The sequence below is a fragment of the Rhipicephalus sanguineus genome, chromosome 6 (genome assembly GCF_013339695.2).
Source record: "Rhipicephalus sanguineus isolate Rsan-2018 chromosome 6, BIME_Rsan_1.4, whole genome shotgun sequence".
Lineage (NCBI taxonomy): Eukaryota > Metazoa > Arthropoda > Arachnida > Ixodida > Ixodidae > Rhipicephalus > Rhipicephalus sanguineus.
The window spans coordinates 16,236,603-16,262,298 of NC_051181.1; the positions used below are offsets into that span (position 1 = coordinate 16,236,603).

At 45.6% G+C, this 25,696-nt stretch overlaps 1 protein-coding gene across 1 annotated transcript in view; it reads left to right on the forward strand.

Annotated features, from left to right (window-relative positions):
• LOC119395612 (activated CDC42 kinase 1) overlaps positions 1-25,696 on the forward strand; it is a 97,458-nt gene that overhangs the window by 41,988 nt on the left and 29,774 nt on the right. The window contains exon 4 of the mRNA XM_037662595.2: positions 15,885-16,189. Within this exon, the coding sequence (XP_037518523.1) occupies positions 15,885-16,189 (305 nt within the window). The remainder of the gene's footprint in view (positions 1-15,884; positions 16,190-25,696) is intronic.

Here is a 25,696-nt window from a genome sequence, read left to right on the forward strand (position 1 = left end):
AAGAGAGTTTAAAACGGGCTCTAGAAATGCCGCTCTTCGAGCTTTCGCTGTGACTGTGCTGCGCTTTCCGCGCAGGCCTGGCGTTTTTTGCTGTGAATGGAATGCTACTTGACGGTGCATCGACCTTAACATGTTTCACTCATACTTGGCACAAGAAATTTTAAACGTGAATGACGCTTTCTTGCGTGGAAATATCGGTTGTTTTTGGGTAGCCCTGGAAATATTTTTTTCCTGCCACAGAAATTAATTGATGCTATAGTGTAGGGTATCAAATGATAGAAGAATTGTTCTTTCCAACAGTATTAATTTCAAACCATAAATTTATTTAGAATATTATCAAAAAGTTATCAAGCAAAGAAAAATGTAACAAAGAAAAATTTGTAAAAACATCAACCCTGCAGAGGGTAAACGTAAAAAAAATAAAAATATACTTCTTGAACACAAAGCCCTTATAAAATAATACTGCGAATATAAGCCCTGTAAGTACAAATGTTATTTACATACGTGCAAAAATATAAGCACTAGTGCCTGTCATGCCACTGCGCGAAGCGGCTGCTTGACATGGTGAAACAAAGGTTGGCTGCACATGTTTCACAGAAAACACCTTTTTTTCTGTTCATCTTTCCTTTCTTCCTAGCATAGTTTGCAGTTCTGGTATTTTTCAATTTTTTGTGGTTAGTGCTGGGCACTCTGAGGCGCCTTCCTGTGTATACGTTGAAATGAACAGTGTACCCTGTTTCTGAATCTGCCAAAACCCGTAATTTGTATCCCCATTTGACCACTTTGTCTCTCGTGCACTGCCGAATACCAGACTGAACTTTAGATTTCCCGATTTTCTCATCCACGGAAAGGTTTTGACGCGGTTGAAAAAATAGTGCGGATGAATCGTTCAAGTGTTGCAATAGAGAAGACACGTGGTGAAACTTTCGGAGGGATGCGACGGTCGTCTTCTCCGGACCAGAGACACTAAAGAAGGCCAGCAACGCCTTCTGTGTACACCAGAAGTCCGATGAACATGCGCATCACCTCCTCGGTGACCTTCCTCCAGGATGCGTTGGCTTTTCGAAAATATGCATCTGCGCAGACTTAATTGTGTGGTTGCATATCTCTGACGACTTCTGCAGTGAAAAGCAACACGAAGAAGCCGCTGTGCGGCACTCCGGAGCGATAACCTCAAGGTCCACTCCGTGCCACCTCAAGGTCCACTCCACGCTATCTTCACGGAGAGAACTTGTGCCCGAACAAAGTTGACAACTTGCAGACGAGAGCTGTGACCTTTACTGTGCACTGGATACGTTTACATAAATGCGTGGCAGCGATAAAACGGCCCGAGGAGAGAGCAAAACTTACCGGCAGATACCTGCCGATGTTCCGGGGCTGTTGGGCACACTGTCGCCGTCCGTACTGAAGTCTGATGAATCGAAGTTGTCTTCCGGGTCTGTGCTGCTACCATCATTTAGAAATTGACGCTCAGTTTCATTGGAATCTGTCGAAATTTGCTGTTATTGTGGAGCACCCATGAGCAACGTCAACGCCATAACAGAAACCACGAGCGCTCACCTCCATGACTGCGAAGGAGTTTTAAAAATCTTTTCGCGGCCAAAAAAAGAAACTCAGAAGAGAAACTGATAAAATAATGCATCTTTTGCCCTCAGAGAGCGCCAAAATTTGAAGTCATGGATAACATACTATCGATGGGAATAGGCACAGTCACAAGAGTGTTAACAGGTCTTCTTAATGAGCATTTCTTGTTAGTACCTGGTTGACTGAGAGTAGGAAAAAGTAGAAAAATTATCGAGATAAGCAATGTTGTGGAAATTGCATTGAGTTCTTTCTCAATGATTTATGCCCACTCTTGGTAAAAGGAAAGAATAAAGACATACCAAAGTTATTGGCGAAAGTCCGAGTGAGGCCAGGCTGCTTTGCAGTTACACTTGGAAGGCATCCTCGAACTGCTTCACAGGTGCCAATCATGCCAGCTGCAGCTGAATTTGGTGTGCCTCTCAAGAAAAGCAGTTCATCAGGCAGCTTGTTTTTCACCACTGTTGAAAGCACAGACAGAGAAGCCCAATTCTCGGGCCATGCTTGACTTCCCATCCTCCACTGCACTCGTGCCACACAGCCAACAAAAAGACCCATGTATTGCGTAGAATAAACCCTGATGACAAATCGTGTGTTGCATAAAGCCATACCTCTGCACATGCCACAGCATTGTGCAAGAAAGTTGTTATGCTGCGACATTTCGACTACACTTGGGCCTGAAATTTGACCTCAAAATACTAACGGCTACAAATACATGCCACGTATGAAAAATGGTTTGGCACCACGTCAAATCTTAGCCAATTTTTTAAGATCAATAAGGTATTACTGTATTCCTTTTTTTAGGTTGAACTCTAAGAAATGCTGGATGCAGTAGAGTAAAATGTCAGCATTTCAAGCTCACTCAATTGGGAAGCCCAGAAATTTATGGCGGTCCGACAATCCATAAATTATGCATGTTGGTTTACCAGATAAATAGAGCAGCTAGTCTTGCTAGATGATAGACAAACATGTTATATTAGAGTACAAGTTGTGCCCACATGCTCTCTTGTTTATGTTAGCTATGTAAACATTCGCATAGTATTATGGATGCAATTCAGATTTGTGCATAAAGAAACAATACCTGCAGTGTTGTGGCATGTGCACTGCTCTTCAGTGTGGAGGTGCCGAATCTACATCCATGTTCCCTCAGTGCTAGGCATGTGGTTGTAGTTGGGAACGATTTGCCTGTAATGCCTGTAGATGTTGTTGCCTTTGCCAAATAACACAGAATTTCACAAAAGTGACAAAATCTGTGGACAATGTTCCTGCAAGCCACAACGTGATGCTGCTCTCATTGCACTGGGTGAGTGGTACCGAACGGAGCGAGTCCAAGGTCATATTGTTTGACTGTCATTTTGAGTGACGTGACAGGGCCCCATGGCATGGCCTTGTAGACGGAAATTGTTGACACAAAAATTTTGTACTTTTTACTTCCTATTTCAATAAGTAGCTAATGACCTATTTGTCATGGCTTGTTTGCTCAAGCACACACGACAGTTAATTATTTGGAGACGACGTAGAACTCCGTTGCAGTTTTGGTTTCAGAGAGCGCCGAGAAAGGCAAGGCCAGAGAGGCTTTATTGTAATACTTGCTGGCCACATGACCACACAAAACAGTGAACTCTGCATGTGAGCACCTCGTTGACGAATGTGGCAAAAAGCACACACAGAGGTCAACTCAAATCTATGACGTAGGTGGCTGTTGATTGTTTACATGACAACCAAGTTGATGTCGATGTCATGAGGTGCTCCATTTTGTGCTCATTGTGCGGCATCAGAATTTTTAACAGCGCAGCTGTTTAAGCCGGGTCTGCGCAGGGTGAACAGAAATTATCATCATCACGAACCGGGGTGTGCTCTTCTTCATGGACGTCGTCATCTTCATCATTTGCTTCGCTCCCAGAATACGAGATGCAATAACTCTCATGTACAGAGAGAAAGAAAGAGAAAAAGCGAGAAATTCTTGGGGAAAGAAGTTTCTTGGCGAGCCAAGATTTGAACCCGCATACCCACAATCTAAAGGTTTTAACCACTTGGCTATCCAGGCACGGTAGCAGAGCATAGCATAGCCCTGTATGGTATAGTACAGCAATGGGGTGGGAAAGGGAAGTGGAGAGATAGATACAAAATGTAGTACAGAATAGCAAGGGGTGGGAAAGAGACCCCAGTACCAGCTAGGTGCCCACCAACTCTACTATGAGCCAGCCTTGCGTGACATAGTGCAAGCTACGCTAGTTGTTTAGATATGTCCTAAGCTATATTAGCCATTGATATTGAGTAGACGATGTGTGTATGTCAACACAAATCTATTTGGCCAGTTGTATCGCCTTCAAAATGTGTCAGTACTCCTTTAAACAAGTCTGCAGCTGTTCTCTCTCCACTTTGTTTTTTTTGGCAGGTAGTCTTGTGCATACACCAATTAGTAACACCTTTAGCCACAGAGTTTGTACGTTTTGCAAACCGTTGTCGCACATCAGTACAAACTGATCAAAATTAGGGATGGGCAAATAGCAAGTTTGACGTTCGAAGTGAATTTGAAGCAAATAGTGATTTGGTTGCATAATTTCAAATCAAATAGTTCGAATAGTATATATCTCATATTATTAGGAAAAGATCAAAATTAGAGATGAGCGAATAGTAAGTTTGAGGTTCGAAGCGAATTTGAAGCAAATAGGGATTTGGTCAAATAATTTCGAATCTAATAGTTCGAATAGTATGTATAACATATTATTAAGAAAAGTAATACCCAAATAGCTTGCACAATTCTTTTAAGAATTGCAACTAGGAATGTGTGAATGTCACCTTTTTGGTTCCAAGTGAAGTGGAAGCAACTTTGAATATTAGCAAGATTTGTATAGCAGTAGGGTGCAAGTTATAACTGGTACAATATGTTATGCTTTAAAAGTTACTATGCTTAGTGCATATGAGCCCGTATAACACGCTTTTAAACTTAAAAAATAATTAATTGAGGTGGAAGTAATATGTACATTGAATTGTGCCTTTGCAGCAGTGCGGATTTCCCCTCAATGGGTGGTTTCACAGCATAGCACCCCTACACTGCTGTGAAACCACCTTTACAGGAGGATTATATTCGCTCAAATATACATACACTAGAAGAGAAACTTGGGCTAGTTGGTGGTTCATCATTGTGAAGGAAAAACAGCGCTAAAAATGGACAAGGACTAAGGAAGACACGACACAGGTACCGACTCGCTACTAAAATTTATTGAAAGGCACGCATATATACAGCAGCCGACTTAGTCACGTGACACTCCATATCATCTGTGCAGCAGACCAATCCGGATCTACAAAACTAACAACTCATGACCGAAGTGATACATGTGTAAGGACACCCGAGAAAAAGATAAACCATCTATGTGCAAAAAAACCTGCATAACGGTCCACAAAAATTATTGCTTTAACGCGGCAGCATTGAATCCAAGTATCGAACTTCCTTCTCACCAAGGGCTACCGACGGTTTGCTCATGCACCCTTCCCTTTCAATGTAAAAAGCTTCCATCACCTCCCTAGCACACTTGTCATCATCATCATCATCATCATCAGCCTGTCTATGCCCACTGCAGGGCAAAGGCCTCTTCCATGTTCCGCCAATCAACCCGGTCCTGTGTTTTCTGCTGCCACGTTATACCTACAAACTTCTTAATCTCATCTACCCACCTAATTTTCTGTCTCCCCCTCACGCGTTTGCCATCTCTTGGAATCCAGTCAGTTACCCTTAATGACCACCGGTTATCCTGCCGGCGTGCTACGTGCCCGGCCCGTATCCATTTCTTCTTCTTGATTTCAACTATGATGTCCTTAACCCCCGTTTGTTCCCTGACCCACTCTGCTCTCTTCCTGTCTCTTAAGGTTACACCTATCATTTTCCTTTCCATCGCTCGCTGCGTCGTCCTCAATTTAAGTTGAACCCTCTTTGTAAGTCTCCAGGTTTCTGCTCCGTAGGTAAGTACCGGTAAGATGCAGCTTTCATTCTAAAAAGACAGGGCGTGCAAACACGCCCTGCCGTTGTGCGTCTCTTCAGTTAGTCGGCGTTTGTGGTGTCCTGACTTTCTTGTTTCCGTGTTTGCACGTCCTATCTTTTTAGAATGAATACTTACGAACTAGCTCAGCTCTCTGTTATTCTAAGATGCAGCTGTTATATACCTTTCTCTTGAGGGATAGTGGTAGACTACCATTCATGATTTGAGAATGCTTGCCGAATGAGCCCCATCCCATCCTTATTCTTCTAGTTATTTCACTCTCATGGTTCAGCTCCGCGGTTACTACCTGTCCTAAGTAGACGTACTCCTTTACAACTTCCATTGTCTCGCCACCTATCGCAAAGCGCTGTTCTCTGCCAAGACTGTTCGACATTACTTTAGTTTTATGCATATTAATTTTCAGACCTACTCTTCTACTTTCCGTATCCAGTTCAGTAATCACGAGCTGTAATTCGTCTCCCGCGTTACTCATCAATGCAATGTCATCAGCGAATTGCAGGTTACTGAGATACTCTCCATTAACTCTTATCCCTAATTCTTCCCAATCTAGGGCCCTGAAAACCTCCTGTAAACACGCGGTGAATAGCATTGGAGAGATCGTGTCTCCCTGTCGTACGCCCTTCTTTATTGGGATTCTGTCGCTTTCTTTATGAAGGACTATAGTGGCTGTGGATGCGCTGTAGATTTCTTCCATTATGTTTATATAGGCTTCGTCGATGCCCTGATTCCGCAGTGCTTGCATGACTGCTGATGTCTCCACCGAATCAAATGCCTTCTCGTAATCTATGAAGGCTATGTATAGGGGTTGGTTGTATTCCGCGCATTTCTCTATCACCTGATTGATAATATGAATATGGTCTATTGTTGAGAAGCCTGTACGAAATCCTGCCTGGTCCCTTGGTTGATTGAACTCTAATGTCGTATTAATTCTGTTAGCAATTACTTTTGTGAATAGCTTGTAGACAACGGACAGTAAGCTGATGGGCCTGTAATTTTTCAGGTCCTTGACGTCCCCTTTCTTATGGATCAAGATGATGTTGGCATTCTTCCAAGATTCTGGTATCCTCCCTGTCGAGAGACACTTCGTATACAGGGTGGCCAGTTTCTCTACCATAATCTCTCCACCGTCTTTCAACAGGTCTGATGTTACCTGATCCTCACCAGCGGCTTTGCCTCTTTGCATTCCCTTTAGGGCTTTCTTTACTTCTCCTGTTAATACTGGTGGGATGTCAGATTCCTCTGGGATATTACTGCTTCTTACGTTATCATCCTGACTGTCTCGGCTGCTGTACAGATCTCTGTAGAACTCTTCCGCTATCTCAACTATTCTATCCATATTGGTTGTGACCTTGCCATCCTTGTCCCTTAACGCATACATCTGATTTTTGCCTATGCACAGATTTGTCTTCGTAGCTTTGAGGCTTCTTCCGTTCTTTAGAGCATGTTCAATTCTCTCCATATTATACTTTCTTATGTCGACTACTTTACGCCTATTGATCAACTTCGAAAGCTCCGCCAGCTCTATTTTGTCTGTTGCATTTGAGGCTTTCATAGCTTGACGTTTCTTAATGAGGTTTTTCGTCTCTTGGGATAGCTTACCAGTGTCCTGTCTAACGACTGTACCCCCGACTTCGACTGCACACTCCTTAATGATACTAGTCAGATTATCATTCATTGCGTCAACGCTAAGGTCGGTTTCCTCGGTTAAAGCCGCGTACCTATTCTGAAGTGAAACTCTGAATTCCTGTACTTTCCCTCGCAGTGCTAGTTCATTAATCGGCTTCTTGCGTATCAGTTTCTGCCGTTCCTTCCTCACGTCTAGTTGAATTCTAGATCTTACCATTCTATGGTCACTGCATCGGATCTTGTTAACTACTTCCACATCCTGTATAATGCCCGGGTGGTCGCACATTATGAAGTCTATTTCATTTTTAGTTTCGCCATTAGGACTCCTCCACGTGCACTTACGAGTAGTCCGTTTTCTGTAGAAGGTATTCAAGATCCGTAAATTATTGCGTTCTGCGAACTCTACTAGTAACTCCCCTCTGGCATTTCTAGAGCCGATGCCATATTCCCCAACTGCATGATCTCCAGCCTGCTTCTTGCCTACTTTTGCATTAAAGTCGCCCATCAGTACAGTATACTGTGTCTTTACCTTACTCATTGCTGATTCTACGTCTTCGTAGAAGCGTTCAACCAGTTGATCATCATGGCTGGATGTAGGCGCGTAGGCCTGTATCACCTTCATCCTGTACCTCTTATTAAACTTAATCACGATGCATAACACCCTCTCATTAATGCTATAGTATTCCTCTATATTGCCAGCTATATTTTTATGAATAAGGAACCCCACTCCTAGTTCTCTTCTGTCAGCTAAGCCACGATAGCATAGGACGTGTCCGTTCTTCAGCACTGTATAAGCCTCCTGTGGCCTCCTAACCTCACTGAGCCCTATTACATCCCATTTAACACCCTCTAATTCCTCGAATAGTACAGCTAGACTCGCCTCACTAGATAAAGTTCTAGCGTTATATGTAGCCAACTTCAGATTCCAATGGTGGCCTGTCCGGACCCAGAGATTCTTAGCACCCTCTGCTGCGTCGCAGGTCTGACCGCCACCTTGGTCAGTTGCTTCGCAGCCGCTGGGGACTGAGGGCCGAGGGTTAATTGGTGTATTCATGTGGGAGGTAGTGGCCAAGTACTACACCAGGGTGGCCAATCCTGCTCTGGTGAGGGAGTGCATTGCTGGCTGTGGTCGCCAGTGAGGCTGCACCCCAGGCCTTTTTACACAATTCCATCATCACGCGGATTTTTTTTTTTTTTTAATCCGGTTGGGAATTGTCCGGCACCGGGATTCGAACCACGGACCTCTTGCATGCGAAGCTGATGTTCTACCCACTACGCCATCGCTGCATCTTATACACGTAGGGGACCACAACCGGTCTCTTTTCATTGCGCACGTTTTTGTGGTGGGCGGGTTCGAGCCAAGGCGGACGAGAATACAGGCATAAGCCCGAGGGCTGCAGAGTCGACACGCATGCTCCAAGTCCCCAGCAGAAGTGTCCCAGTTTATTTTTAGTACACCCTTATGTACTACATCCTATAGAGGGTGCCCGTAACCAACTTGGCTAGAGTTACTAGAGTTACGCATGCACTTGGCACTTACGCGCCCTCTACATCCCTTCTTTTGGGAAAATAAAAGGAAGCAACACCTTGTCATCAGGTATGCAACGTAACGACATGTCTCATGGTACGCTCTACAAGTGCAGTCGCACCGGTGGCCTAACGCAACGTCCAGACCGAGTGCGCACAACCGACAGAGGCGGTCTGGAGGGAGTAGTCGGGGCAACCGGTGGCGATGCAACTGGTAGAGGAGTGACTGCCGTAGGAGTTGGAGTGCTGCACACAGGCTCTGGGTGAGTTGGAGTCTGTGGCGGGCTTTGGGATACTTATGGCAGTGGACTGAAGCTGCCGAGGTCACAACCACTTGATGACTGAGACTGCTGCGGAACCAGGTGTCTCCGGTTGTGGACGAGAACACCTACATCTGTCTGGACTACGTAGCAGCGTGGACGCTGGGCTGGGCTAAGAATTGTGCTAGCACATTTTGCGTCCCGAATTCAGACTCTCTCCCCCTCTCCCAGGGGACACAACTCCTGTGCAGCGTGCAGACGGTCAAAATATTGACGCTGGCAACGTCTTTGGGCAGTGTCGTGCCTGTGGAAATTGGCAGCGTGAGGGGATCCTGAAAGCAACGTGGCTGGTGGGACTGGAAGGCGAGGTCTGAGGCTGCGCCCCATGAGTAGCTGAGCGGGGCTGTACCTGATCACGCCAGGTGCGTTACGGTATGACAAGAGGGCTAAGGGCCAGTCTGGAGACTTCTTGAAAAGTTCCTTTACAGTACGCACTGTAAAATATGTGGCAGATATAACAGCCGACGCGGACTTCGAAGTTCAAACAGACGTTTATTAGCGTCCACATGAGCCCAGAACGTAAAGATGGCTTCTGTGTTCCTGGTTAGAACGAGCGTGTGCCCTCGCTGGCCCAAAGCTCGTCTTTGTCTTCTTGCAGGCTGAACACGGGAAATTCAACACGCACCATCCACTCGACTTCGCCATTGGACTGCGGGTACCTGGGACTGCTGGTGATGTGGGAGAAGCCGTAGCTTTGGGAGAAAATGCGGAACTCTGCCAACGAAAATTTACGCTCATTGTCACTGACGAGGGTACCGGGATTCCATGCCTTGCGAAGACACTTTTCATGATAGAGATCACCGCTGTGGACGTTGTCGCGCGGAGGGACATCACTTCCGGGCACCTTGAGTAGTAATCGACGAGGAGAAGGAAGTCTGCTCCTTCGTGATGAAAAATGTCCACCCCGACTGGCTCCCAGGAGTGGCTAGGCATCACTGTGGGAAGCAGTGGCTCTGCTCGCTGGACCCGCGTGGTGGCGCAGTTGGGACAGTTCTCCACCATGGTCTTTATCTGGCTCCCCATGGTTGCCCACCAGACAGCCCCCCTGACAATGGCGCGGCAACGGTTCGCGCCGAGGTGTCCATCATGGATGAGGGACAGGACATGCTTCCGCAGAAAAGCGGGCACCAATAGGCGTCCCCCGCAGAGGAGAAGGCCATCACTAATAGTGAGCTCCGCATGACGAGCCCAAAACTGAGCCATGCTGACAGGCAGATTCTCTTTCCGAGGCCACCCTTGCTCGCAGTACGACCTGAGCTGAGCGCACTCTCCATCTGCAGCCTGGTGAGCTTGGAAATCGTCGAGGAGGACCGCAAATGTGGGAGGTGTAGCGTGGAGTGCTTCTTGGATGTGCAGCTCCACCTTGTCGATGGCTGGAGTCGCTGGCAGCTTGGCAACTTGGTCTCGCGAGAGCGCATCTGCGATAGCCAACTGTTTCCCAGGCACATACTTGACGTCGAACTGGCACTGGAGGAGGCAGATGCGAAAGCGCTGGATCCGAGGTGGCACGAGGTCGAGGTCCAAGTTCCAAGGAGCTTGACCAACGGCTTATGGTTGGTCTCCAGGGTGAAATGAAGACCCCGAAGGAACTCGTCGAACTGGTTGATGGCCCAGGTGGCAGCCAGTGCCTCTTTTTCGATCTGGCTGTACCTTCGTTCCGCGACTGGTTGGCGATCCCCTGATGGCTGGTCTTGAAGAAGCACTGCACCCAGTCCGAAGGAACTGGCATCTGCAGAGACTGTTTTCAGGAGGCAGATGTCTGAGGACAGCATGGTCTTTAGCAGCTCAAATGCTGAGGCTTGCGCTGGTCCCCACTGCAGTCTTGTTCAGGAGACCTCAAATCCGCGCAGTCGTCTGAGAGGGACCCGAGAGGAAGTGACCCACATGGTTGAGCGTAGCAAGAAAACATCGACCACCTTGAATGTCCCGAGGAGCTGGCATGCACTGAATGGCCGTCACGTTGTCTGGATTAGGAGCGATGCCATTGGCACTGACGATGCCAAGGAATCGTACACTGGACACTTGGCAGCATTGAGGGTTACCCCTGCTTGTTGCACTTGGCAGCGTTGAGGGTGACCCCTGCTTGTTGGAGGCGACCAAGGACTGCTTGGACCCATTGGTCGTGCTCTTCATTGGTGTGGCCAAACACCAGGATGTTATCCATGAGGTTAACGACACTGGCCAACCCTTCCAGCAGGCAAGACATCTGACATTGGAAGTATTCTGGGGCCGACGTTATGCCAAATGGGAGGCGGCAATAGCAGTATCTGCCAAACGGAGTGATGAAGGTCATATGCTTCTTGGAGTCGCGCGCCAGGCATACTTGGTGGAAGCCTGAACTTGTGTCCAACTTCACAAAAACACAGGCATCGCTGAGCAGATGCCGACAAGGCCCGCGCACCAGTCTGTCGGTTCGTTGACGCACCGAATCATGCCCTCCTGCTCCATCTTGTCGAGGTCCTTTTTGACGACGTCTCTTAGGGGTATCGGGATATGCCGTGCTGTGCTGAGGGAATACGGTACCGCATCAGGCTTGATAGGGATAGTGTACTCTTTCGGGAATGTGCCTAGGCCGGTGAAAAGGGCTGGAGGGGCTTCCAGAGGTGGTGTGTTCGGCAGAACTAGTGTGATGGCACCGACAAACTTGACCACACCGATGGCAACTATAGCGGGATAGCCGAGAAGAAGCTGCTCTTGTCCCGCAACTACGTAGAGGCGCTCATTGGCTTGTCTGCCTCTCCAAGACAGCGCCGCGGAGAAGGTGCCAAGAAGATTCAGGGATTGTTTCCCGGGTCTGAAAAGCTCCTCACCATGCTGCTTATCGAGGACAGCTGGGCAGCCAGGAAACGTACGCGGAACCACCAAAACGTCGGTACCAGAGTCCACCTTGAAGATGAGAGGGCGCCCGTTGACCCGAACTTAATCGTACCGCCTGTTCCGCGCCACCGCCGTGACGGAGTGGAGCTCCACGGAACCGAGACGCTTCTTTGAGCGACATACCGACGCAAAGCGGCCTCGCTTCTTGCACGTGGTTACAGGACCGCTTTAGCAGCTGGGCAGTCGGACCGTCGGTGGACTTTGTGACCGCAGAAGTGGCAGAAGCGCCCACCTTGCCCGCTTTTCGAAGCCTCGCCTACGTTGCTGTTGCTGGTTTGTGAACCTTCGGGCTGGTCACTTGACACGAAGTTGCCAGAGTCTCCCGACCGTGGTACCGTCCGCGTGCGCGCTGCGCGGGTTTACGTGAAGTCACCGTGTCCACAGGCACTGCCGTCGGCGGTTGTAGCAGCTGCTTCATCGAAAGCCTCTCAACTCTTGGCTATCTCCGCAGAAACTTGTGCAACACTCCTTCCAGCGTATGCACATTATCATATATTACTTATGTTCGCCCACAAATAGAGTAATGCATCATCCACATGGTCCCCATATCAAGATTACCTAGTCCGTATGTTGGAAGCCGTCCAGGATAGGGCAGTGAGATTCATCTCTGGCAACTACGAGCAATACCCTAATAAAACAAGACCTTGCATTTCAGTCGCTCAAAGAACACCACGTCATTGCTCTTTTATGTTTGTTTCACACGCACATTTATAGTAATAAATTTCACTGTTTGCCACTTCATTCTCCTGTGCGCACATCCCGACGCATTCAGAACGCACGTAGTTTCATGCGCATTCATGGTCACACGCAGGCATTTAACTCATCATCACTACCTAGAGCCAGTGCACATTGTAACGGTCTTCAGATCCCATTGTATCCATCCCTAATTGTGAAGCTTTCCGTGATAACCTGATTTCGTTGCATTCTAGTATTGTGTAACGTTGTTGCACCTTGCTGTTTGTAATCTTTGTTTTGTTTCTTTTTTCCTTTTTTCTTTTTTTGCTTTTTGTCTGTATTTCTCCTTGTTGTTTCGTAAGTACTGATGCCCCCCTTACTCAATGCCCTTCAGTGGGCCTGTAAGGCATTTTGAATAAATAAATAAGTAAATAAATAAATAACGGTCAGGCCAGTGAGCTCAAAACGTATAGTTGGCTATAACATTTCTACTGGGCCGGAATGTATCCCTTCATCCACCAGTATGTTCAAGCTTGCACAGTATGTCAACGACAAAAAGTTCACCAGCGTACCTTCGATCCCGTCGGCATAGACCTTTATGGCCCTGCAGCTCCTCGAGTAACCGATGGATAATTGTAGGAGTCGATCATCTGACGTGCTACGCTGAGACCACAGCACTTCCAGCCGCTACTGCGCGCAGTCGCATTCTTCATTTTGCAGAACTTCGACATGGAGCAGTCCGCGAACTGCTCAGTGACAGAGGGTGCATGTTTGTTTTCCGAATACAAGCCCTTCTCGCGGCATGCAACGTCGTCTACCACAAGTCTCCATCCGCAAGTCAGATGGAGAGGTGAGGCTCTTGGCGACATGTTGACTATGTATGTCGCCTTGGGTCATAGCAACTGGGACAGTGTTTGCCATTCGTAGCATATGCTTATAACACTGCCACACAAGCTACCACTTGCTTTTCGCCGTTCTTTCTACTATATGGACGAGAACCCTCTTGCACATTGCTTCTGTACCGTCCCGACACTTCCGAGTGCATATTGGGGTCTGAAATGGCCAAATACACAAAGCACTGTGGGCAGCTTGCAGGTACACTTTACGACTGGTCACGAAAGGTACAGAATGCCACGCACATCCAGCGACTGGAACCACCTTCCCTCCGTTCTATTTCAAATAATGACTTGTTTTCTTCCACTGTACGCAATTACTTACTTGATGACGCGTGAAGTTCATATTTTATATATATTTTTTCTACTTTATTTGTTCTGTATTTCTTATCGTACCTACATTTGCATTGAGTTGTATTAGCCTAACATCGTATCTTTATGTGTATTGTAATTGTTATTATTTTGATGTTATTTTGTTTGCTTTGTTTATAATTTGTAATTTTATGCACCCCACTCCCCTCTGTAAAGCTTTGTGCGATTGAGGGTAGAATAAATGAATGAAATGAAATGACAATGAATTGTCTACACAACGTTTTGCGACTGGTTCACTCGTTTGGTTGTCGGTGCCACCTCACAGCCCTGGACTTTCAACGAAGTTTCCTGCCCGTTATGATGGCCCCTACCATATAATTAACCGCACATCCTCTGTCAACTACGTTGTTGAACCTGTGACACCAGCTCACGACCTCGGAGATCGCGGTTGTGACACGGTGCATGTCAGCACCATGTCGCGAAGGGCCATATTATGAGCCTTTGATTCTAGCTGCTTTGCTCCTCTGTAGTGAGGAAGAGAAAGAAGAAGAGTTTCCGCGTTTGTCGTTGCTGTGCGCGCGATACTTCGTGTTCTGCCAGTGCTACCTCTACTGTTCAAGACGTCTCATAATAAATCGTCGTACGGCAGTTCAAATATTCGTAGTGCCCGATTATTCGCCCATCCCTAATAAAAATTCACCCATGCAAAATGAAAGTGGTTGATTGACAGGTAAGATGGCAGCCATGGCATGATTTGAGCACTTGTGATTGCTTGTGGAGATTTTGTGGTTTTGTAAACGAAAGCACTATAGTGGCAGCTAGGCAGGCGTGCTGATTTTATGCACACAGCAAAAAATGCATCTGGCACTTTGGGGACTCGGTGAGTGTTGCACTCATGGGATTCTTAAGGAATAACATTCCGGGAAATACTGTTAAGGCGAATTGTAATTGAGCAACTTCTCATTGTCAAGAGACAAGAAATGCATGCAATCCTGGGGGCTGTAGCGAGGAATGCAAAAAAAAATAAATTAGTTTCACCGCAAGGGTGAAGCAATGAATGCGATAGCAACAAATTTTAATGTTATACGAAGTAAGGCTGGCAGCTAGCTCTTTTAGATCCAATCTCGTGTAACTGTACGAAAAGGTGGTGTAAGAGAATACGGCCACTCCAGGGAGAGAAATACTTTTCGCACTGTCTCTTTGCGTTGAGAGCACAGCGCGTAGAAGATTATACGAACCATTTGCTGATGCCTGCTGAGATAGCGCTTGCACCAGTGATCGTGACCACACCCTTAGAATCAAAGTTCACAGTTGCTGCTTGAGCAACACAGCCCCCCCTTTCCCGGCATACCTACATGCTCCTTTAAGATGGGCGGGCCGTTTCATCTTTGCTTGAGTAGCAACGGACAGCAGGCTTCACAAGCGTGACGACGTTATCACATGCGCCCACCGTGCGATGGAGATGGGTTGGCTTGTTTCATTTCTGCTTCAGCCGCATTCGTTACCTGCGCTCGCGCGCTTTTATTCAAGAGTAGAACATACAATGCGCAGAGGGATTTTATTGATTTGGACTTTATGCAAAACATGATGGCAACACAGATGGCAAAAACTCGTCGAGAGTGTCCATATAATTGAATAAAATATTTTGTTATGGTGGTAAACAATATTAATGAGCACTAACAGACAATAATGCCAAGGAGAGCAGAACAGATACTCCTTGGCATTATTGTCTGTTAGTGCTAATTAATGTTGTGTATAACAAAGAAAAACGAGCCCTTAAAATTAACACATCTTTCCTTTGTTATGGTGGGAATTTTGTCTCGTTTTATCCTCCTCAGTGCTAGCTGGGCAGTATGTACAAATGTTTTGTTGACTGCTCACTTTATTTGTGCAGTGCACTGATTGTAATGATTGAAGGTTGGCACCTGGCACAAGTGGAGCAGATATTGTTGGCTAAAAAATGGGAGAGATGATGCATTTAAAATTGTGGGCTCTACTTCATTGGTGTATCCCAGATGGTGGGTGCCCTGTGTAACTTTAAGGGAATCATAATTTTATCTGGTCTGGTGCAGCTTCATTCATACGGGACACATGGACGTGAGTGGTCGCACTTGGGGAAACCCGGGTTCCATCGATGAGCTGTACTTGCGCAACCCCATGGAGCCACCGGACTTGTTAGGCCTACCGCCCGAGAACGACGAACCACCCCCTCCACTGGCAGCGCGGCTACAAGAGCTCGCACGCCGCTCCTCACAGAACAACCCCATTGCCAAGAGGACGACGCGTATGCGCCAGTACAGCTACAACCGCTTCGTCGACGACGATCCTGGCAGAGAGGGGGGACAGGCATCTCCCATACGTCTGCTGGCATCCTTGGGTGAGTAGCCGAAGCACCGAGCGCCAAGACTTAAAAATAGGTGGCATTCAATGCCTGTGTAAGTTATGTTTGGCTAAAATAAACGGATCATGCACACTGTGCTATGGAACATGCAAGAGTTTGGTGGGCACTATCAATCAAGCCATCTGCTAATTGTTGGCAGACATCTTTTCCGATAACCAAGTGCTTGTTGAGTCTTGTCAGCAGCATGCGTGGTGGCCTTCGGGACCACAGATAAGAGCGTAGCATTAAGTCACTGTGTAGAAGAGCCAGTAAATATCACCATCCGATTATTCAAACATGGCACCCAAGGGAACAAACTCTTGGGCTTTGTTACATTCAACGAAGCCATAGCGCTAAAAACCAAGGGCGCACATTTCCTGTACTCTTCCTTGGTCCCAGGGCTGGGCAGAGATACTCGGAAAAGTATTCCGGAATACAGATATCGAAATACGTGGACTGGAAGCCTAAAATACAGATACCGAGATACATTTGCCTTTAGCGTAACGGGATATTTCGGAGATACTTTTGCAATATGACGAAAAAAGTATTCCGGAATACAGATACTAGAATACTTCTTTTTTATTTTTGAAGAATGCTCATACTCCGCGAAGGACATTTATAAGTGCAGCATAATGGTGTAAATAAAGTTGCAGTGCATTGAAACTTTCAGTTTATTTATTTATTACAGTACCCTCAGCGCCATTAAGACATCACAGAGGGGGGGGGGGCTCACCAAGTACATAATGAGTAATAATGACTTAATTACACATATCAATCGCAATAAAAAAGTACACTATTTCACAGCAACAGTAACAAGCATCTTAGAAGAACTTCTTGCTGGGCGAGTTGGTGCATGACTTAAAAGCTCGGACGAACACAGGAAAAAACGATGTACACAGAAGGAGAAGCTTGAAGAAGCTTATATAAGCTATTTCAAGAAAGAATAAATCAGTTGATAGTTTGCGCTCCTTCTGTCTACATCGTTTTTTCCTGTGTTCGTCCGAGCTTTGCGCACATACCCTACAATAAGTAACAAGCATTCGGCACCGAAATCGACATGCTTGGTGACAACTAAATGAGCTATGCTAGAAATAGCATAGTTTAAGCAAATCACTCGAATGAACACCAGTGAATTGAGAAAAAGTGTGCATTTACTTTGCACATAAGATCTGCTTTGCTGAGTAGGTTTCTGTGTGAGCTTCTCAGGCAGGCTGTCTTCTAGACAGCGTCGATTTGGCCTCAGCACAAGACTTGCGAAAGAAAAAAGTCTGTCTAGCGCTGCAGATGGGCACAAATTCGTGTTAGAGTGAATAAATACCGCCTTCATAGCCGGATAGCCCTGGAGCGCGGTGGCATCTCTTCTCGGGCCATCTAGATACCGAAACACTTCCTCCCTCACGTGGGTTGTTCAGACCGCTCAGAAGCCCAAGTCGGTTCCCATCTTCGGAATCCTCAGCCATCTGGCCCGGTTGGTAAAGCGCGCGGCGACGCGCGCTTTACCACATGGGCCATTCTGTGCTTGAGGGGAAACCATCGCCGCCCTTTCTGTCGGCGACCGGCAACGCACCTATGCTTGTCTTGGCACAAAAACAAATGAAAAAAAAAAAAACCCGTCATACCCCCTTGGAAACACGCGTAAACTCATTTCCGACAAAAAGAAAATGTAACGAGATACCCGTGTTATGCATTGTATTGCGATACAAGCGATACATCGTAAAAGTATTTCACTACTGAGATACAAATACATTTTTCAAATGTATCTCAATACATAAATGCAGATACTCAAAAGTATCTCTGAAATACTATCGCGATACTGCCCAGCCCTGCTTGGTCCCTGTGTTTTTAGCGCTATGGCTTCATTGAAGGAAGCCTCATGGCATCATCATTCATTGGGCCTATGAGTTTAAATGCAGTCATCAAAAAATAACATTCTTATTCCACAAGATTTTGCAAAGGGGGTGTTCCACAGAAAGAAGCTTTACAGATATCCAGATATAAAATTATAATTGCATATATGGATCCTTCCACGCCAACTGTCCCAGTCGGGGCGCTCAGCAAAAATCACTTTCTCTAAAAAAAATCTGAGAAAATTACGCACATATAGACATTAGTTGTACAGTATTTTCCTAAAATATTTTGAGCGACAAAAATTTTTTGGGCACGTGAGCGCCATTTGAACTTCTCGATATGGTGGAAAACCAGATACGAAGGAAACATTCGCTATAAATGGACCGTTTCACGCATTCATTCGAAATGTGCTTTTTTGTGTTTTTAGATCATCGCGCTTTTATTATAGGACAGTTGCTTAGAGTAGCTTTATATTTTTCACTCCTTAGCGCTTGCGTAAGATTGAGTAAATTGCAGCATTTTCGGGAATTTTTTTTACAAAAGACGATTGTAGACCAAGTACATCAATTATTTTTATAGAACTCTTCATAAAACGTACTATCTCCTAAAGTTTTTGTTTTGCCTGTGTGTGGCACACAGGCAGCAAAATAAAATCCTGAACTTGGAAAAAATGCTGCATTGGCCTGTGTTCAGACGTCTGCAGTACCCTAAGGTGGTCCAAGAAAAAATGAGCAGAAAAGCGCATACGATTGAGAATCATAACAACTTCGTCCACGGAAAGTTTAATCGAAGTAGTTTTTGTTTTAGTCAAGATAAAATTTTTTGAAGTTTAGTCCCACTATTGCATTATTTTGCTATGGGGCAATATAAACCGACTGAATTTACTGCATAAAAAAAAGAGGTAGTGTATTCGTAGCACATGGTATTCAGTTCCTTTTGTTAGTACTTTATAATGTATATTACATATCAAGGAGATAATAAACAGAGGTAAAAATATAACAATACCATTGGCTTACATGCCAGTATTCCCCAATAATGAATCGTGTTACTTACTGCATGCGGCTCTGAGAATCCATTGGCGTCAAAATAAGTTAAGTCTCATAGTTCATGTAAATCGGAGAAAGGAGGCGTGAGCGTGGCCATTTATAGCAGATCCAAACGGAGTTCATCTATGTATTCCGCAACCAACGGCGCATAATGTGACGACGCGCCGCGTATTCACGCATTCCGTCCGTCGTCCGTGACACTACGGACGGGATATGCCAAGCTATTTTTCGCATCCTTATTTGGATGGTGGCAGGCAGCAGATTTTGGTTACAGTAGAATTTGTCTGTCTGTAGCATGCACTGTTTTACACCTGTTATAAGATCACAACAGCCTCTTTTTGTGGCGCAGTTCTCTGGCACCGCCGCCGCCTCCAGTGTGCGTAAACAATGCAATAAGTAACGCCATTCATTATTGGGGGAATTTTGGCATCTAAGCCAATGGTATTGTTATATTTACCTCTATTTATATGTCCTTGATATGTAATATACATTATAAAGTACTAACAAAAGGAACTGAAAACCATGTGCTACGAATACACTACCTCTTTTTTTTATGAAGTAAATTCAGTCGGTTTGTTTTGCCCCCTTAGCAAAATAATGCAATGGTGGGACTAAACTTCAAAAAATGTTTTCTTGACTAAAACAAAAACTACTTCGATTAAACTTTTTGTGGACTAAGTTGTTATGATTCTCAATCGTATGCGCTTTTCTGCTTATTTTTTCTTGTACCACCTTAGGGTGCTACAGACGTCTGAACATAGGCCAATGTAGCGTTTTTTCCAAGTTCAGGATTTTATTTTAGGGCCTGTGCGCCGCACACAGGCAAAACAAAACCTTTAGGAGATAGTACGTTGTATGGGGAGTTCTATAAAAATAATTTATGTATTTGGTCTACAATCGTCTTTTGTAAAAAAATTCCCGAAAATGCTGCAATTTACTCAATTTTACCTAAGCGCTAAGGAGTGAAAAATATAAAGCTACCCTAAGCAACTGTCCTATAATAAAAGCGCGATGCTCTAAAAACACAAAAAAGCAAGTTTCGAATGAATGCGTGAAGCGGTCCATATATAGCGAATTTTTCTTTCGTACCTGGTTTTCCACCATATCGAGAAGTTCGAATGGCGCTCACGTGCCCGAAAAATTTTTGCCGCTCAAAATATTTTGGTAAAATGCTGTAGAACTAATGTGTACATGTGCGTAATTTTCTCTGATTTTTTCAGAGAAGTTTATCTTTGTCGAGCACCCCGGCTGAGACAGTTGGCGTGGAATGACCCATATAAATAGTACCAACATTCTTGCTGTATAAATTACATAACTGCAGAATCAAAAATACAGTAAGCACAGTCCAAATGTAAAGATGTTTTTTCAGTCACTTTAACAAATTGTTAAGGAACAATACATAACTCTGTGTAAATAATAAACATAATCAGCGAATACAGACATGTGTTATGCACTGTGTCTGGCAAAAGTATAACATGAGACAACAAATCTACATTATAAACAGGCACAGACTGTATTTTCCAAAGTCAGCTAGTGTCACTTGTGGCCCGGTTTCTATCCACAAAGGCTGTACATAAAAACGAAATGTTCATGCAATATATGTGGGATTGTTTCACCATAAAATGTGCAATAGATGAAACATACGTTTCAAACAGAATTAAAGTGCCTCAGTCTGACATGTTTTGAAGATTTACAGTGGTTTGCACAGTTGAGATGGATTACAAAAAAGAAGTGCAGACAGGTAGTTGCATAGAAAGCAATCATTTTCATGGCGAGTGAGTCAAGAAAGGTGGCTTCGATTGATCACACCACTGTACCAGTAATTGTGATGATGATGTCCTGGTTGCCATTGCCATTTTGCTGCACTTGCGCCAGCAGACTGCTATTCAGTGGCTGCTCAACAGTCCTTGCCCCGCAGTGAAAGTGCGGAAGCCTCAAGGAAGTTGTTGCTACCAAACGAGGGTGATAACAACGACAGTGATGGCAACAGCAGTGCGCAGCGGTAGGGGAAAAAATGTGAGCCGGTGATGCAGGCTGTGTCACAGTTCTGTGTGTTGAGTTTGTTTGCCTTGTTTTACACGCTAGGTGGCATTAATTGCAGCTGGTGGCTTGTCGTTCTTCGAGCTCTCCGTAACTGAAACTGAGAGTGGTCGGTAATGAAGAGACTGTAATTAATTATCTCTTGTGCTCTGCAGCAAGCCATGGGCAGTGCTATGACCAACAGGCCCCCAGCAACATATCACTGCAAAAAAGCGCCAAACCAAAATTTTTGTGTCAGTTCACTCACCTTTCATCTGCATTTGCTCCCCATTTTTGGAAATTTTACATTTAGGCACATTATTTTTCCTCGATGAAGCTGGCCCAGCCACTTACTGATTTGAACTCTTACAATAGCCTCGTTAAATGGTCCGTGAGGCTGTTCTGATATGATGTCTCATTCCATTGTCCACAAACGGTCCGCCGATGGCAAGTTTCTTCTTGATCTATGATGGTTACATGGGACTTGACATTGTTCGGTGCATCTGCACTATATTGACATTCTCGCAAAAATTACCACCTTTGATGTACTACAAATATTGCTATTAAGTTTAAATGTCAGAACACTGTAATGAAAATATCCGTAAAACAGGGGGTGGGTGCTCGAGCCGACGTTTTGACAAGTGGGTGTTTTCTTCAAGGCTAGAAGAGATTCCCTTAGTGCTAGTGTGTATATGCTTCGTCCTCCAATCCAAACAAAGGAGAGGGCAACTGCAAAAGCGGAAGAAAAGAAAGGGGTATTCCGTGGAAAAAAGGAGGAAAAGAATGAATTGTGGTTGTCAGAAGAAAGCACCACTTAACCATGGTAGGTTAGAAATTCCTAGAAGAAGGGCTTAACTCTCGTTGGTTTTCGCTGTGTATGTACCATACCGGATGGATTCAACAGCGCCCTTAGAAACCTTAATACCTGCAGGCTGGAGTGTATTAAAGGTATGACTCTGCATATTTTCTGTCTCTTGGGGACCAGAAGTTTGACAGAGGTATGTAAAGCTTGAGGTCGTCGAAGTTGTGACCGGCTACATTAAAATGCTGTGCAGGGGGTGGGTAATTTCTTCGCTGTGTCCGTGCGATGCCTGTTAACTCTAACATTAACAAGCTGTCTTGTTTTGCCAATGTACTGCTTGTGACAATATGAACATTCGATCATATAGATAACGTTTGAACTAGTGCAGGTAAAGCTAGATTTTATATGGTGGACGTAATTATTTCTGGTGCTTTTAACTATAACGTCATCTTGAAAGCGTTATAGTTATCTTGAAAACGAGAACAAGGTGTTATGTGGGCACTACAATGAGGGTTAACATTTGCATGCACTAACATGCCCTTAAAATTCCTACTGTGGCAATACACGACCTTTGGTACTTCGAGAACCACAGCGGTGACTGCATGGCTGAGCGTCCGCTTCCAATGCGGGAGGTACCGGGTTCGATTGCCAGTGCCGGCCGGAAACCCACCGGTTTTTCCAAAGGGGTAGAGGAGTACACCTACCTGGCGGTCGGTTGTTAATGGTTACTCATCTCGAAAGGTGGCCCCATAAGGTTCTGTGAAGGCCTATGGGTGCACCTTAACCCACCAAAGCCTTGGTGAGATAGTCTAGCATCCCCCGCTGCTGTAGGAGGCAGAGAATTGCTGCCGCCTGTACCTACCGGTAAAATAGGGGCAAGCGCACTTCCGGCCTGGTGCTCGGCAGAACAAAGTTCATAGTCGCTTGGAAGGGCACCCACCCTGTTGGAAATTGGTGGCATGGGACCGCCAGACCTAAAAATAAGGTCATCCTCTCTCTTTCTTTTTTCCTTCCTCCCTGGTAGAACGAGCTCACGCGCTCGCTGGCACAAAGCTCATCGTCGTCTTCTTCTTGCAGGCTGAACGTGGGAAACTCAACGAGGCTTTACTAGACACGGCTTCAACAGCTATGATTCTAGCAGTAAAGCCTTCCATCTATCTCCACTACATAGACGGCATACTTATTATATGGGAACATGGCGTAAACACACTAAATGCATTCATTGACCACAGTGACAAGTTTCACTCTAGTAGTATTAAATTTACCATGCACCATTCTTCGAGTGAAATTAACTTCCTAGACACAACGGCATTTATTGAAACAGGAAAATTACAGACGACGCTTTACAAAAACCAACAGATAGCTAACAATACCTAGATTACTCTAGTCATCACCTGTGACACTACAAAAAAAGGATATTTGTCGGACAGGCGAGGTGTATAAGAAAGATCTGTAGCGACAACGGTGACTACGTTCACCACTTAACAACTTCATAACCAAATACTCAGATGCGCTCCCAAACATAAAAATATCCTTCATAAGTATTATCCAGCACTGGCAAGCAACGAGCACCTTAGAAAAGTGTTTTCTGAAGCACCAAAGGTTGTGTATCACTGCAATAGGAACTTTAAAGGAGCGCTGACATCAAATTTACACGTGTCAAGATTTTTGCATCCACAAGTAGTTATCTGCCCCCTAGTAGCGATTCTCGACTGAAAATGCAACTGAAGGAAGAATAATTATCTGTTTTATTGATTTATATCACCGGTATTTAGCACGATTCAAAACGGCCGGCAAGCCCGCCATTTCTTAGCGCTGGCAGCGCTCCCTCGCGGTCAATTCCAGACTGCGCCCCAGTTTACCACTTGTCCACAGAAAGTAGTGACGTAAGGATCAGCTGCACAGCTAACATTTCGTCTGCTAGGCGCACACGTTCAGTCATGCCTTGTTACTAGCATCGCTGTCGTCGCCGTCAAAAGTATCGACTAGTGTTGAAGACGGCATTCTGGAACTTAGAATCACCACGATACGTGACGTCGCGAATCATTTTCGCTTCGACCCTTTGCAAAACAGTGATTCATAAATGGACGCTGTTTCAAGCAGCAATGAGGAGGTGCCCGGGGATGCACGCTTGGGCCATACTCGCTGGTGTGTCTCAATTAGCTATATCAGAGAATTCTAGCGTGCACAGCATTCCGGTATACGCAAAGGGGTCTATGGAATATCGGCATATCGAATGCACACCGGCGGAGAAATAGAATACAATAGGTTTCTACAATAACAATTCTGTGCTTGCCAGGTTCTTCTTTGCGCCGCCAGATGGCCCCACCTATCCGGCCTCTCACAGTTACGGCTGCAGTAACCCGGTATTACGCTAGCGCAAGGAAGTCCATGGACGAACTAACATTCACTAATAACGCTACATACGTGTTACTTGTTAGCGATGGTATTTATCTATAGGCTGCTCCACTTTGATCATAGAGTTTCCTAAAATGACCTAGAGGGAACTCTGGCGCTGCGATCATTCAGCCACCATGGGAATGATGGGTAGTACACGGATTTGCCTAGTCTTCGTACTTGCGGGCTTCGAATGCACTTGTGGCTTTGTTTATTGCTGTGTTTTGGTTTTCTTTCGGATAAAAGAATAGATCATTGTGAACTTCGTGACCAGATATGAATTGGTGATCCTAAAAAAGTTAAAGTGGTGAAGAGGAACTGCTGACTTTTGCTGAACTTCGTTTTGCGACAAAGCGGTTGCAGGCGACGCGGAGCCATACGGAGCCGAAAGAACGAAGTTTAGACAAATTCGTGTACTACCCATGATTCCCATGCTGGCTGAAGCGCGATGCATTGCAGCTCCCATAGACGCTAGCGCCAGAGTTCCCTCTAGTAAGTATTCTAGGAAACTCTATGACTTTGATAGCTTGTGGTCATGTTGGCGTGTACCATACGTGTAATGAAACGCCACGCACTTTCCGCTTTTTCCGCTCCTCGACGAGCAGATCCGTACTACGCAGTGGTTCCCCGACATGCTGGCACGTAGTCGCTCCGATTGATCGCACTCGCGCTGAGGATCACACGACAAATCAGGCGATATGACACGATGAATCGCAGGCACGGATCGGGACAGCAAGGAGAGCCACTGGCTGAGAGTGAGAGCCGGTGAGAGCGTCGCCTAGCGTCGGCAGCACAATAAACACACTCAGATCGTCGACGTCATTGTTACTGTGGTATCCGCCGCCATGCCCTGCCGAACTACGTCGGAGAGCCGCAGGACCGCGAAGTAACTACAGCGACCCAGTACCTCAAACAACTCTGTTTATTCTTAGTCCGTGATGGTTAATATACAAAGATGTCAGCTGACATGATAAGGCGCGTGCGCGTGCATCTGCGCATGCCTAGGGCTATCTAGATTATAACGCGCATGCTGAATACAACATTCTCCCTCCCCTCAAAAACTTGAACAATCACTTAGAAAGAGTAACAATAAGTAGATACTACATAGCACTCAATGTCGTTCATAGTCTTTAAACCACGACGGTGGCCTTCTTAGCCTCGTCGACCGCCTCAGTTCTGGAAGGTCCCTTGAAACTGAGGCCCCAAAGTTTGACGGTTGGGGTGCATCATCGGAATCGATTGGCGAGTCACAACAGGAAGATTCTGCAGGAGCAGCAGGCCGAGGGCAAAGTACCAGCTGATTCCGATTCCAGGTGCGACCATCACTTAATTTGTAAGTGTCTTGGCCACATTGGTCAATGATTGTGAACGGGCTTGAGTAACTCACAGCAC